Raw genomic sequence first — 15,490 nt, 5'->3', positions numbered from 1 at the left:
AGAAATAGATAGCGATGGATTGATAAACCGTCGTTAATATTCTTTGTAGTGATTTAACAATTCAATCAATAATTTATGAGTTAAATCACTGATCTAATAATTTAATACTTTAATCAATTCGTTTATCTAATAATTGTGTGCTAAATATTTCTTATTTCTTTGTATAAAGTTTTAAAAAAATCCTAGAAAGTGTCAACTTGGGAGCATATTAGTATAAATAATGATTCCAAGCTCCAAAATAAAAAAATAAAATTATATTAGCATTAGTTGTAATACATACAAAAGTGTGCCATGTTGTTGGCCATTTTTGAACCAATAGCCAAATAGTGACTTTACTCATTAGCTGTTATCCTCACTTTTAGGAATTTATTCATATTATATCTCTTTTTAGTCATGGAAGAGAGAAAGTTTTGATATCATATAGGTATCACGTTAGAGAAAGAGAAAGAGAGAATAGGAAAAGAATAAAGTTCTGAAAATATGTTAGAATAACAAATTGAATTGGAGTAATTATATGTGTATCTCATATTATATAGTTATAGGGAATACTGACTAGTACAGTAATAAATAATTTTTTTAAAATAATATTTTTATTTTTGTAAAAAAAAAATTATCAAGCCTTTTAACAGGCTTCAGGTCAGGCCAGACTGAATAACAGGTCAGGATTAGTACTTTAAAAAAAATCTATAGTAGGCTGCAGGCCAGACTCAGGCCAATTGATTACGTGACAGGCTAGTCCTGTTGGCCTGGCCTGTTTCCACCCTTAAACCATGCATTCACACTGTTCCTAAATTTAAGAACATTTTCAAACGTTACTAAATAATGTGTACATTATTGTAGGGGTGTAAGTTACCGAACCGGACCGAAAATTATCGCAAAACCGAACCGAATCTTACAACAACCGATTAGAAAATCGAAAAAATCGATTTTTTTTGGTTTTTTTCGAACTAAACCGATCGGTTCGGTTCGATTTTCGGTTGGCTCGGCAGAAACCGAACCGAACTGGACCAAACCGAAGAATGAGGGTTCAATGGTGTGTTTTTACAAAATTGCCCTTTAACCTAGGTATAAAAGAGCCCTATCACACAGAACCCTAGCTTTCTTCTTCCCTTTTACGCGAACGGCGATTCTGTCCCGAGCTCTCTTCTTCTCTTCCACGGTTCCACCTCCGATTCGGCGATTCCTCCATGCTCGAGAGAAGGAGACCCTGAGGGAGCCAGAGAGTGCTGTCCAGTGTCCACCGTGAAGGAAGTCGCCACTCCTTACTCGAAGGCGTTCAGTCATCGCCGCCGCAGGGTCGCCGTCGCTGGGTCGCCGTCGCCGAGGAGCATTCCATTCACCGAGCAGCAGTCCTGTCACGGAGCAGCAGTCCAGTCGCCAACAAGACTCCAGTGGCCATCGCAGTCCAACACTCCAACTCGAGCGACGATAAGCATAAAGCACTCCTGTCAGTCTGTCACCAAGCCATCTCATGCAAAAAGCAACTCCACAATGTCTTCTTCGGAGGTTAGAAATTCTGAACAATTGTTTTTAGAGATTTTGTTTAGTGATAATGTGATATTGTGCATTTGTGCTTGATTTAACCTGAACAATTATTTGTGGTTATGTTTTTTAGAAATTCTGTTTGTGCCTTTGTGGTTATGTTTTTTAGAAATTCTGTTTTTAGATTCTGAACAAGCAGTTATGGATGCTAATATGATTACTATTCTCTTTGGAGAACACATAATATGGGTAGATACTAGATAGACCAACAAATTGTCCAACAGATTCCTATCTCAACAAGTTCAGTCATAAAGCATAATATGGAACTAGAGTACACTAGGATTGGAATTTATTCCATTATCATTTGGCATGTCAAAACAAGTAATTGCAATGCAGTTGGATTTTTCATTGCATATATCAGAAACACTCAACAAAATAGAAAATAAACTGATATGTCACTTTAGTCCCCAATACATACAGGTAGCAAATGAAAATTGTGTGCACACCATAAGAGCATATACTATGAATGATTCCAGTATGTAAGAGTGTAGGACCTTTTGAGGGAGAAATTTTGGCAAATTTCAGTTTGGTGTGCAGAAGGCAAATTTTCTTTCACGGTATTAGTAAATATTATAGCTTAACTCCTGCTACTTAAAATTTTTTCCTTTGTTTTTCTATGACATAGAAGTAGACTAATTAAGAAATAAAAAATTTATTTATTTATTATGGTTTTTAATTTCATAAAGATGGTTGGCGGACGGCCTAGTTAATTGTTGGATGTTTCTTTTCACTTGAAAACAAAGAACGAAGTTGAATCACTAATAACTTCAGGTTTATGCATGCACACTATAATCATGTTGTTAATCCCCATTTAGTTATTTTATATATGCACTTTGCAATACATATACTTTAAAATATTACCACTACCTAAAGTTGAAGTTGACATTTTCTTCATAAGAAGAACAAATTGCACGTGCCCATATACTACTTAGCTTGTTGCAGATTAATACTCCAGTTGAGTCTTCTTTAGATTATTTAATTTGAGGTAGGTCGTTGAAACCATGCGTTGAATTAATTAATAAATAATATATACGAGTACTTTGCTGAGTCGGAAAATCTTTTTTTTTAATCTCATAGATTAATATATCCAATGATGCTTGTTTTGGTAGACTGTTAGAGCTGGTAATGAATTTAAATTCTGTTGATTATATGACAGTTAATGAGTATTAAATGATGCAAATAACCTAGCTAGTCGTACTGTTAGAGCTTGTTTTGGTGTTGTTCATGAATTAAAAATGCTAATTTTTTATTGTTCTGTTTATATATATGCAGCCAACAAGCAATGAGGTGCCCAGTGAGCGGACGCCTGAAGTTGGGGGTGAAATTGTTGAGTCCGCGGTACGTTCTTCAACGGACAGCGGCGTGCTTACCAAACCCCCGCCCCATCCTAGATCAAAGAAGAGGAAGGTTTATTCAACTAATGTGGGTGCAACTCCGGGAGCAACTCCAACAAATCCATCTCCAAGCACTCTGGAAACTGATGAAGAGGATAGCAAGGATGAAGCTAATGAAGGTAACAGAAAACCTTCTAGACCTAGATCTTGGATTTGGGAACACTTTACAAAGGATCCTAATTCCAAGCCATCACATCCTAGGGCTAAATGTAATTGGTGTGGTGCATCATATGCATGTGATTCTCATAGAAATGGTACAACTAATATGCGTTATCATTTGTTGAACCAATGTAAAAAATTTCCTAGGGAGTCGGGTGACCCTAGTCAAACAATCCTTACTTTCCAACAAAAAAAAAGAGGGTGAAGGGGTATTTACTGCAGTTACTTTTGATGCTGAAATGTGTAGAAAAGTCCTTGCTAGGATGATAATTGTTGATGAGCTACCATTTAAGTTTGTTGAGGGGGAGGGATTTAGATTCTATATGAGTATTGTGCAACCTAGATTTCCACTTCCGGGAAGGATTACTGTTGCTAAGGACTGTTGGAATCTTTATATTAGTGAGAAGAATAGGTTGAAAACTGTGTTCAAGCAGCCGAATCAATCTGTTTGTTTAACTACTGATTATTGGACTTCTGTGCAAAATCTGAATTATATGTGTCTCACTGCTCATTACATTGATCATGATTGGAAACTGAAAAAGAAGATTATCAATTTTTGTCTTATTAAAAACCACAAGGGAGAAACAATTGGTAGAAAAATTGAGAGATGTCTTTTGGGGTAGGGGATATCTAGAGTGTTTACAATTACTGTTGATAACGCTAGTTCTAATGATACTGCAATATCTTACCTAAGAACTAGAATGGAGGATTGGAATTTACATCCTTTGAAAGGAGAGCATTTGCATGTTAGGTGTTGTGCACATATTCTTAATCTTGTTGTTAATGATGGATTGAAAGAAATGCATGAATCTTAGCAAGATAAGAAATGCTATTAGATATGTGCGTGCTTCCCCTAGTCGCATGAATAGGTTCAAAAATTTTATTAAGGAAGCTAGGATACAAGACAAGTGTACTGTTCAACTTGATGTTCCCACTAGATGGAACTCTACATACACCATGCTTGAAAGTGGTTTGAAGTTTCAAAAGGCATTCAAGATGCTAGGGGAGAGAGATACAGAATATGCTCTAATGCAAGGTGGTATTCCGATGAATATTGATTGGGACAATGCAAAACACTTTATGGAATTCTTGAAAATTTTTCATGATGTTACAAAGAGTATGTCTGGTAGTTTGCTTGTGACTTCTTCTCAATATTTTCATGAGTTTGGTAAGATTTTGCGTGTGTCCAAGGCTTCTTGTGGTAGTCGAGATCCATTACTTGGAAGTATGGCTGAGAGGATGAAGCTTAAGTATGACAAGTACTGGGGTAACATTAAAAATATCAATATGATGATTTTTGTTGCTGTGATTCTTGATCCTAGATACAAGTTGAAGTTTGTGAACTTTAGCTTTGAAAAACTATATGATAAGGATGATGCTGATTTTTTGGGTGTAAAAGTGAAAGAAACATTCTCCAAGATGTTTGAATGCTATATGAATGCAAATAATGGGGGAAGATCTTTTACTTCAACAACAATGGATGGTGCATCAGATGTGGGAGTACCTGATGGCGACATGGCTGGTGATTTTTTTAAGGAGGTGCATTTTCATGAGATCATCAACAAGAATGAGGTGGATTTGTATTTGATGGATGGTTTAGAGAAGCCTGGTGATCAAAATACTTTTGACATATTGAATTGGTGGAAGGTAAATTCTAGCAAGTATCCTATCTTATCCCAAATAGCTAGAGATGTCTTAGCAATGTCGGTCTCAACTGTTGCTTCAGAATCAGTTTTTAGCACTGGTGGAAGAGTGCTTAACAACTATAGGAGTTCTTTAACTCCAAAGACAGTTGAGGCATTGATATGCACACAAAATTGGCTTTGTACTTCTCCGATGACAACTGATTTTGAGGAACTTATTGAAGAGTTTGAGAAACTTGAATTAGGTAAGCAAAAAAAAAATTTGTAGTTCCTTTCATGGTTTATGTTTATAATCTATAATCTATATTATATTTATAATCTATATTGATTTTTTTGTTTTATTTTTGTAGAAATTGCACCAACCGGAGAAGATGAGGATGAGTCCGGTGTAAATTCAGATTAAGTATGGTGGTTGACTGGCTGTTTGGTTTTTAGTTATTTTGAAGTGACTGTTGCGGTTTAAAATGTGTTTATTTTTGTTATTTTGCTAGACATTTTTAATTGCTTTTGTTTTATATTTAATTAAGTTGAATTTGTATTAGATTTGGATGTGATATACTCTTGTTATTCTAGTTTATTGAAGGTTTTAAACTTCATTTTATGATATTTTAAATTCTGTTTATTATGTATAAAAAACCAAAAAAACCGACCGAACCAAACCGCTGTTGGTTCGGTTCAGTTCGATTTGGTTGTCCAGAAAACAGCCAACCGAATAGTTGATATTAACGTACAACCGATCAGGTCGGTTTGGTTGGTTTTCGGTCCAATTATCCAACGTTTACATATATATATATATATATATTATACAATTTCATCAATAATGCAACTTTATGTTCTATCATATACATGATATAGATTGCACAAATATATGTAATCTAATTATAGTTACATTACAAGGCTCTGATATAGAGAGAAAGCTCTGATATCATATAGGTATTAGGCGAGAGAGAGAGAATAGAAAAAGAGTAAAGTTCTGAAAGTATGTTAGAAATGAATTAATAACAAACTGAATTGGAGTAATAATATGTATCTCCTATTATATAGTTATAGAAAATAGAGGCGGAACCTTATACAAACCAAGGGGGCAATGACCTCCCCCAACTATCAAGTTTTCCTTACAAGTTATGCATAAATTTTAGTTTAGCCCCCTTTAAAATTTTTATTTTATTCTTTGTTAATTATAAAGTTTTTTTTTGCCCCTCCTTAAAAGTTAATCTAGCTCCGTCCCTGATAGGAAATGTTGACTAGTACAGTATCAAATAATTTTTTTAAATAATATTTTTATTTTTGTAAAAAAATTATCAGGCCTTTTAACAGGCTTCACGCCAGGCCAGGCTGAATAACATTATTGTGTATCATACTTGGCAACAAATAATTGATTGAGAGGGGAAAAAAAATCCCACGTACAATAATTGATTGTAACACTTGTTACCCTTTAATTATTAGCATGCTGATATTCAGGGTCATACACGGACAATACATTATTAGCATGCTGATATTCAGTGATGAAGAATTCCCCACGTTGCCCAAGAATGAGAGGGGAAAAAAATTCCACGTCGTTGGGATGAGATTGAATGTAGATGTAGGTCATCCCTTAATAAATTAGTGGACAAATTCAAACGCCACAAATTAATTTCCAACCACTACGTATCAGATTTAATTAATAACTATCTTAACTGCGGGACTGACATATCTATGATCGATAGGTCCTGTTTCATACAAAGAATTTATCATATCTGTGGTCTCTTTGAAATATGCACACACCGAGCCGAATAATTTGACATTTCCAAACCTTTATTATTGTTAGAATTTAGCTTAAAAGTACGCTTTAATAAAATAATAATAAAACAGAAATAAGTTTTTTTAATGCTTTTTGTTAATATTTTTAATAAATTTTTATTCAAATATATTTTTACAATTTTTAAAAAGACAAATCTAACAGACTAACACTCTATTATTATATATATATATACGTTACAAAAAATATTTTAAATTAAATTAAATATTTATATTTAAAATACTAAATATAATTTTGGACTATTGATATTATGATTTTCTTAACTAAATTAATAAATTAAAATATAAATCTTTAAAAAAATTATTAAAACAATTATACAAATTATATAAAAAAAATTCTAACTCGTAAAATTTGAATGATTCCATATAAGTGTTACTGATAACACACATTTTCACATTATTTTGATAAAAACATCAACTATCTAAAAAAATTTAATTTTGATATGTACAGTAAGTGTCAAGCAATTTTACACGTATATCTAATTACGTAACGCCACATAATTAAAAGTAATTATTATTTTCATTGACGGCGACATTGTGTGAATGATCATTCAAAGGAAAGATGTAATTGTACGACGGTATAAAATTTTATATACTGTCAATGTAAAACCGTTTTACATGTGCATCCAATCACATAATATTAAATTAGCAAAAATAACTATCAAATTGACTGCGTGAATAGTCATCCAAAAAAATGAATGTGATGACAGAACTGTGTAAAATACTTTAACACGTGCATCAAAATTAAATTCAAAATTTAAAATAAAAAAATTCACCTAACCCAAAGAAAAAAAATTCTCTCAAATGCCCAGAATAAACCACACAGGCACACTACAATAACTCTCAAGTTTAACTAAAGTTTCATACACTCATTGAATACATTGACTATTCCATAAGCGTCATATGACTATTGGATGGTCAAATATAAGCCATCCTTAGTCATCTATCTCCATGCCACCGTAGAACCCACCATAGAACCCACACACACACACACACACACACACACACACATATTGTTCATACCCTGACCCAACGCTAAGGCCCAGGTCCAAACGACAGATCCAACCCACAAGGTTGGGCACCTCAGTACACCGACATTCTCTTAAGAAGTCGGTGCTCCCCACGACTTGATCCAACGAAGTCGGAAGCAGAGATTAGCTGGCAGATAATAACTGCCCCTAAAATCTCTCAATCCATTTCGAGGATCCATATCATAACCTCTCTAAGATAAAGGGACGGTTATCCACCCTAAAAGGTGGAACTACTCCAATGGTGGTTATTGGTTCACCACTATAAATACACTGACACCCCTCAGGTATCTCTAAGTCCCAATACTCTCTAGACCTGCTCACATCCTTGCTGACTTAGGCATCGGAGTGTCTTTGCAGGTACCACCCCCCATTCTCTCACACATACAAGTCGGACGGAGGCCCTAAAGGCGCAAACCTGCTCGAAGGCTTCCTTCCCCAGACGATTGGGCCAACCCAACGAGTCCAGCCCATTAATCTCCGGTTACCCAACGTAACATTGGCGCCATTGTCGGGGACCCAAGAGATCAACCAGTAATGGCGGACAACTCACCAGAAGATGGTCATACAGCGTCTGACTCCAAACAAGAAAATCCAGATACCGGAAACAATGACGCAGACCTGACCCTTCACCAAGGAACCAACAACCAGCATAGAGAAGGCATCTCTGGGCTTAAGAACCCAAAGGTAAATTCCTCGGAGGGACGAGAGTCTGAAAAGGAAAGGCCACCCCATGTAACCGAGCTAATGGGGCTGGTCCACAGCCACCAAGGTCGTTTGGAGCAACTGGAACAAGAACTAGAATGACAACGAGAGGCAAAGCGAAACCTCAAGGAAGAGATAGAACGGCAAAAAGAGTTGGAAGAAAAACTCTTGAAGCTTGAATCCTCCCTTAAAAGTCAGAACTCCCGCGGCGACCGAGAAGAGTCGCCCCTGGGAGGAGAGGACCCAATCAGTGAGGACATAATGAGGGCGAAAGTTCCAAGAAACTTCAAAAGCCCTGATATAAACCTCTATGACAGAACCACAGACCCGAAGCATCATTTAAGCAATTTCAAGAGTCGGATGTATCTAGCTGATGCTTCTGATGCAACTCGCTGCAAAGCTTTTCCGACCACCCTATCGAAAGCAGTGATGAAGTGGTTTGATAACCTCCCTCCAAGATCGGTTACCAGCTTTGAGGACCTCTCGAGAAAATTCCTAATGCGTTTCTCCATCCAGAAGGATAAAGTAAAGCACGCGCTGAGTCTCCTGGGAGTTAAGCAGGAGGTCGGGGAACCTCTACGTGACTACATGGAAAGGTTCAACAAAGCGTGTTTGGAAATTCAAGACCTGCCCACAGAGGCAGTTATCATGGGGTTAGTAAATGGACTTAGAGAGGGCCCCTTCTCTCAGTCCATATCAAAAAGGCACCCCACCTCTTTGAGTGATGTACAAGAGAGAGCAGAAAATTACATCAACATGGAGAAAAATGCCAGACTACGGGAGCCCAGCTGGCGACAGGGGCCTCCTCACTCAGCAAAAGAGAGAGAGAAAGGGAGCCCAAGAAAAAAGAGGAGGTCGACCCCGACAGGCCGAGGAGATATCACTCCTATACTCCTCTAAAAGTCTCCCTAGTGGACGTATACAGAGAAATCTGTAATACTGAAAGGTTGCCGCCTCCTAGACCCATCAAAAACAAAAAGGGAGGAAGTCGCGGCGACTACTGTGAGTACCATAAGATGTATGGCCACTCAACAAATGATTGCTACGACCTTAAAAATGTGATAGAAAAGTTGGCCAGGGAAGGCCGACTTGATAGATATCTCATGGAAAGGCCGGAGAATCCTGGAAAAAGAAAGCGAGATGACGAAGACAGAAGAGACCCACCACCACAGACCCCCGAGAGACACATACATATGATCTCTGGAGGATTTGCAGGAGGGGCTCACTAAATCATCTCGCAAAAGACACTTGAAGCGAGTTTATCAAGTTGGAAATGAATCTACCGATCTCCCAACCATCTCGTTCACCAAAGAGGACGGACAGGGGATCATGCCCGGGCATGACGACCCGATGGTGATAACCATGATCTTGGCAAATGCCAACCTCCACAGGACCTTGGTGGACCAAGGGAGTTCGGCTGATATACTTTTTAAGCCCACATTCGACAAGTTAGGGTTGGATGAAAGGGAGCTAAAAGCTTACCCGGACACCCTGTATGGACTAGGAGACATGCCAATTAAGCTACTGGGATACATCCCCATCCACACGACCTTCGGAAAGGGAGAAAATTCCAAAATTCTGAGCATCGACTTTATCGTCATCGATGTCGGGTCGGCGTATAACGCCTTAATCGGCAGGACTACGTTAAATCGGCTCGGAGCAATGGTGTCAACCCCTCACCTTTGCATGAAATTCCCAACACCTAAGGGAATAGCGATGGTACGAGGAGACCAGAAATTGGCAAGAAAATGCTACAATGAAAGCTTAAACCTCCGAGGAAAGAGCAAGGAAGTTCACACCATAGAGCTCGGGGGAATAAAAGCTAGGGAAGAGCTGCGACCACAACCGGGTGGAAGAACTAAAGAGGTTCAAATCAGAAAAGAGGAAGGAAAAAACACCAACATAGGGGTCAGCCTACATGAAGATTTGAAACAAAGGCTGATAAAGCTCCTGTGAGATAACTCCGACCTCTTTGTGTGGAAAGCTTCTGACATGCCAGGGATAGACCCTCAGCTCATGTCCCACAAGCTGTCAGTACACTCCAGATCACGACCCGTATAGCAGCGCAGGCGCAAGCTCGGAACAGAACGAGCTCAGGTAGTGGAAGAGCAAGTACAAGCCTTATTGGAAACCGACTTCATCCGAGAGGTCAAGTACCCGGCATGGCTAGCAAATGTAGTGATAGTCAAAAAGCAAAACGGCAAGTGGAGGATGTGCGTCGACTACACCAACCTAAACAAAGCATGCCCCAAAGACCCATATCTACTTTCCAGTATTGACACCCTAGTAGATGCAAGCTCAGGGTATAAATACTTGTCGTTTATGGATGCTTACTCGGGATACAACCAAATCCCGATGTACAAACCAGATGAGGAAAAAACTTCATTCATCACACCTAGAGCAAACTACTGCTATGTGATGATGCCATTTGGATTAAAAAATGACGGGGCCACATATCAAAGGTTGATGAATAAAGTGTTCGCTTCCCACCTTGGGAACTTAATGGAGGTCTACGTAGATGACATGCTGGTGAAAACTAAGGAGGAAACCGACCTCTTGACAGACCTCTCGCAAGTTTTCAACACCGTAAGGTCGCACGGGATGAGACTAAATCCCACAAAATGTACCTTTGCGGTGGAGGCGGGAAAGTTTTTAGGATTCATGCTAACACAAAGGGGAATCGAAGCAAACCCCGATAAGTGCAAAGCTATCCTGGAAATGAAAAGCCCGACTTGTCTGAAGGAGGTCCAACAATTAAATGGAAGGCTTGCCGCCCTTTCCAGATTCCTGGCGGGATCGACACTAAGATCCCTTCCACTCTTCTCCCTACTAAGAAAAGGATGCCAGTTTGAATGGACTCCAAAATGCGAAGAAGCTTTCCAGGAGTTCAAAAAGTTCTTGAGCCAGCCCCCAATCATGACCTGACCCGTGGTCGGGGAAGAGCTCGTCCTATACCTGTCAGTAGCAGACAGAGCTATAGCAGCAGCCCTAATACGGGAAGATGAAGTCGGGCAGCATTCTGTGTACTTCACCAGCAGAGTTCTACAAGGCCCAGAACTAAAGTATCAAAAACTTAAAAAGTTTGCATACTTCTTAGTAGTAGCCTCACACCGATTACGGCCATATTTCCAAGCACACACGATAAAAGTCCTTCAGAAGACGGACATTGCAGGAAGAATGGTTCAATGGGCAATAGAACTCTCTGATAAAAGCTCAATGCCTTACTGACTTCCTAGCAGAATACGCGGGAGATCAAGAGAAGAAATCCACTATATGGGAGTTATATGTAGATGGGTACTCCAATAAAGTCGAAAGCGGGGCAGGCATAATATTGGTCAGCAAAGGGGGAACGCAAATCGAAGTTTTCCTTAAATTCGAGTTTCCAGCCTCCAACAATCAGGCAGAATATGAAGCCTTGATTACAGGGTTAAAGCTGGCATAAGAAGTCGGTGCAACCAAAGTAATGATATTCAGCGACTCTCAAGTGGTGACTTCCCAAATAAACGGAGAGTATCAGGCCAAAGATCCCACCATGAAAAAATACTTGGACAAAACCTTGGAGTATCTTAGGCGCTTTGAAGAGACCGAGGAAAAGCATATAACTCGAGACCTTAACAGCAGGGCAGACGCCCTCTCCAAGCTAGCAAGTACCAAACCAGGAGGGAACAACAGAAGCCTGATTCAAGAAACTCTCCCTGAACCCTCCGTGGACAAAACGAAGGATGTTCAAGACGTCTTTGAAATCATCGGGTCAGACCTCGAGTGGATGAAGCCCTTAATCGAATATCTGAAATTCGACATCCTCCCCAAAGAAGAAAAAAAGGCCAAGAAAATTCGGAGAGAAGCACAAAATTACACGCTGGTGAAAAATATCCTCTATAAAAGGGGGATATCAACACCACTACTAAAGTGCGTCCCAACCTCCAAGACAACCGAGGTGTTAGAGGAGGTGCACAATGGAATTTGCGGGAATCATCTTAGAGCAAGGTCGTTGGCTAGAAAAGTGATCCGAGCTGGATTTTACTAGCCGACCTTGCAAAAAGATTTCACAGAATTTGTGAAAAAATGCCAACCATGCCAAATGCATGCAAACTTCCATGTAGCCCCTCCCGAGGAACTCATTAGTATAACTTCCCCATGGCCCTTCGCAAAGTAGGGATTGGACTTGCTAGGACCATTCCCACAAGTGCCGGGGCAAGTAAAATATCTAATAGTGGGAGTGGATTACTTCACAAAGGGGATAGAAGCAGAACCATTGGCCACCATCACCGCTCAGAGAAGTCGAAAGTTTCTCTACAAGAACATCATCACCAGATATGGGGTACCCCACTCCATCACCACTGATAATGGCACTCAATTCACCGACTCAACCTTCAAAAACCTGGTAGCCAGTATGAAAATCAAACATTAATTTACATCGGTGGAACATCCACAAGCAAATGGATAAGTCGAGGCAGCAAACAAGGTCATATTGGCAGGGTTGAAGAAAAGTTTACAGGACGCAAAGGGAGCCTGGGCCGAGGAACTCCCACAAGTACTTTGGACTTATCGGACCACACCTCAGTCTACCACAGGAGAAACACCCTTCCGACTTGCTTACAGCATAGAAGCCATGATACCGGTTGAAATCAACGAGCAAAGCCCAAGGGTGAACTTCTACGATGAGGTTGGAAACATAAAGGGGCACGAAGAAGAACTTGAACTATTCCCTGAAGTCCGAGAACGAGCCCATATTAGAGAAGTAGCATTGAAACAAAGGATGACGAATAGATACAACCAAAAAGTCATTCGAAGGAGCTTCGCCCCAGACGACTTGGTTTTAATTAGAAACGACATAGGAGTCAACAAGTGTGGGGAGGGAAAGCTCGCTGCTAACTGGAAGGGACCATACAAGATTAGTGAGGTCTTAGGAAAAGGTTATTACAAGGTGACCGACTTAAACGGCACCAAGCTACCTAGGTCGTGGCATGCTTGTAACATGAAAATATACTACAGTTAAAAGCGAACTCTACTCCCTGATGTACTCTTTTCCCAACTTCATGATTTTTCCCAAAATAAAAGGGTTTTTTCTGAAGAAGGGTTTTTAACGAGGCATCACAGTAGAGATTAAAGGGTCATAGACAGCCCAAAACCCTTAGTAGCAATAAAGTACCTTTATGAATAAATAAAGATCTTTTACAAATATCTCTTATAAATTCCTTCTCGCTTTCTTTCTTTCTATGAAACGCGCCGACTTAAGCTCGACAAAACGTGAAAATCCCATGAACCGACCTAGATGGTCGCCAGGATAAAATGACGAGGTACAAGTCGGTGTAAAGAGGTTATAAAAGTCGATCGTGAACAAACTCGGAAATTAACTGACTAACAAGTCAGAAATTATGAGAAACAAAGAAATGCATCGCGAAAATAACCTAAGTTATAAAAACTCAATATATCAAAAAATTGAGTATAAAAAATACCGAAAAGAGATCAGAAAACCTATAGAAAGCACTAAAGACTGTCCCAAGCCTTCAAGAAAAATTCGAAGAAAAACTTAGAAGAAGGAACAACTAGCCAAAAAAAGGTTTTTTCAAAACAAAATATCAAAAAAGGGCTTTCTTCGAAACCTAAAGCAGAAAAAGTATGCACACAACCAACAAAAATAACTTAAACCCTTGTTCAAAAAGGGTATTTTTAAAATATTTTGTTTATGGCCATAAAAGGCCAAGAAAGTGTCAGCAGCATACCACAACAACATAAAATAGTTTAAAAAAGAGGGGACCCACAGGCCGGGCCCCCATATAGCCAAAGATAATTGATTCAAATCGGAAGGGCATCACCATCAGAACCGGAAAGTGTAGTCGGAGCACCACCAGAGTCAGGGAGAGGAACATCCATAGGAGATGGAGGAGAAGTCTCAGGAGCCTTGGAAGAACTCAGAGCATCATCTGGTCGGGAAGGGGACTCTATGATTCTCTGACCCCGGGTCTTCAACTCGGATTCAGATACAGGTCGGGGAGGAGATACAATGACCCCATCGATTACAACCTTATCTGGATCCAAAGGGGAAAGGTCCAGGTCGGGAGCGATAACCCCAACCTGCTCCTTAAACACCTGACAAACCCCAATTTGACGGTTTGTCTTGTATTGAATTTAGAGCATCTTGATAGCCTTTTGTCACATTTAGCCTATGAATTAGCATGGTTTTGTTATCTCTCCCATATTTGTGCTTAAGTGTAAAAACATGCTTTTTAAGCCTTATTTTAATGAATTCTAGTTCCTCTTTGATTCCATAAGATGCCTTGATGTGTTTGCTAGTAATTCCAGGATTGAAATAGGCTAGGCATGGATCAAAGGAAGCAAGGAAGGAAGCATGCAAGTGGAGAGAAGCACAAAAGCCAAAGAGTTGATCTCGGCCAAGCACGCGTACGCGCACAAGGCGCTCGCGCGCACATCGCAGAATTAGCCAGGGACGCGCACGCGTACCGTGCGCGCACGCGTCGTAGTCCGCACGTGATTCTTTTATTACAACACGTGCCTGGCGATTTTGGAAGGATTCAGCAACCAACTTTGGCGCCAAAATGCACATAAGAGCCAAGGATTGAAGGGGATTGACACACATTCACATCCATAGACTAATTTTAGATCATTAGATAGATATTTTTAGTTAGTTACATTTGTAGAGAGAGAAACTCCAACNNTCTCTCCATTTTGCTATGTCTTTCATTCTTGCTCTCCAAGTGTTTGAGAAAATGCCAACTTTAGATATGGAGTAGTATCCCCTCACTTGGCCTAGTGGTTGAGTCATTGGAGACACTTGAATAATGGATGTTAATTGTTGATTAAGAATTGAGAATTGCTAATTGACTTGGAGTGCACTAAAGCTAGACTTCCCTAGGGTAAGACTAGGACTTGTGACTCAAGTTAGTTACCTTCACTTGACTTTCCTCTATAATTAGGGGTTGACTAAGTGAAGCAACACTCTTTTGTTATCACAATTGAAGGAAACTATAGTGATGGAACTTCCAATGTTCAACCTTGGCCAAGGTTTTTACTATTGATTGATTGTTGTTCCCTTTTATTAACACTTCTAGGCCACACTCTTTAGACCACAAAAGACCACTTAACCAATAGCATGCATCCTTGTAGCATTCCTAGGGAAGAACGACTCGGGACTAATACTCTCGATTATAGATTGTAGATTTGTTTGATGATGGATTTTGCGTCGGTTTAGACTATACTA

The 15,490-nt window shown here is 39.4% G+C and overlaps 1 protein-coding gene across 1 annotated transcript; it reads left to right on the top strand.

Moving 5' to 3' along the window:
• The first annotated feature begins 1,019 nt into the window (after nucleotides 1–1,019).
• On the top strand, nucleotides 1,020–2,011 carry LOC110278286 (uncharacterized). Its single transcript, XM_052257963.1, has 3 exons — nucleotides 1,020–1,025; nucleotides 1,090–1,506; nucleotides 1,947–2,011. The coding sequence occupies exons 1-3, from the start codon at nucleotides 1,020–1,022 to the stop codon at nucleotides 1,971–1,973; spliced, it is 450 nt and encodes a 149-aa protein (XP_052113923.1). The 3' UTR covers nucleotides 1,974–2,011.
• The last annotated feature ends 13,479 nt before the right edge of the window (nucleotides 2,012–15,490 follow it).

Source organism: Arachis duranensis, chromosome 2, assembly GCF_000817695.3.
Source record: "Arachis duranensis cultivar V14167 chromosome 2, aradu.V14167.gnm2.J7QH, whole genome shotgun sequence".
Lineage (NCBI taxonomy): Eukaryota > Viridiplantae > Streptophyta > Magnoliopsida > Fabales > Fabaceae > Arachis > Arachis duranensis.
The sequence above is the reverse complement of the archived record's forward strand: the minus strand, read 5'-3'. Positions and strand labels throughout refer to the sequence as shown.

What these genes read in the sequence shown, in the direction of transcription:
- LOC110278286 (XM_052257963.1), top strand. An exon ending in CCACAATGTCTTCTTCGGAG is followed by an intron (nt 1,507 to 1,946) that starts GTTAGAAATTCT and finishes ATGTCACTTTAG; the next exon opens with TCCCCAATACATACAGGTAG.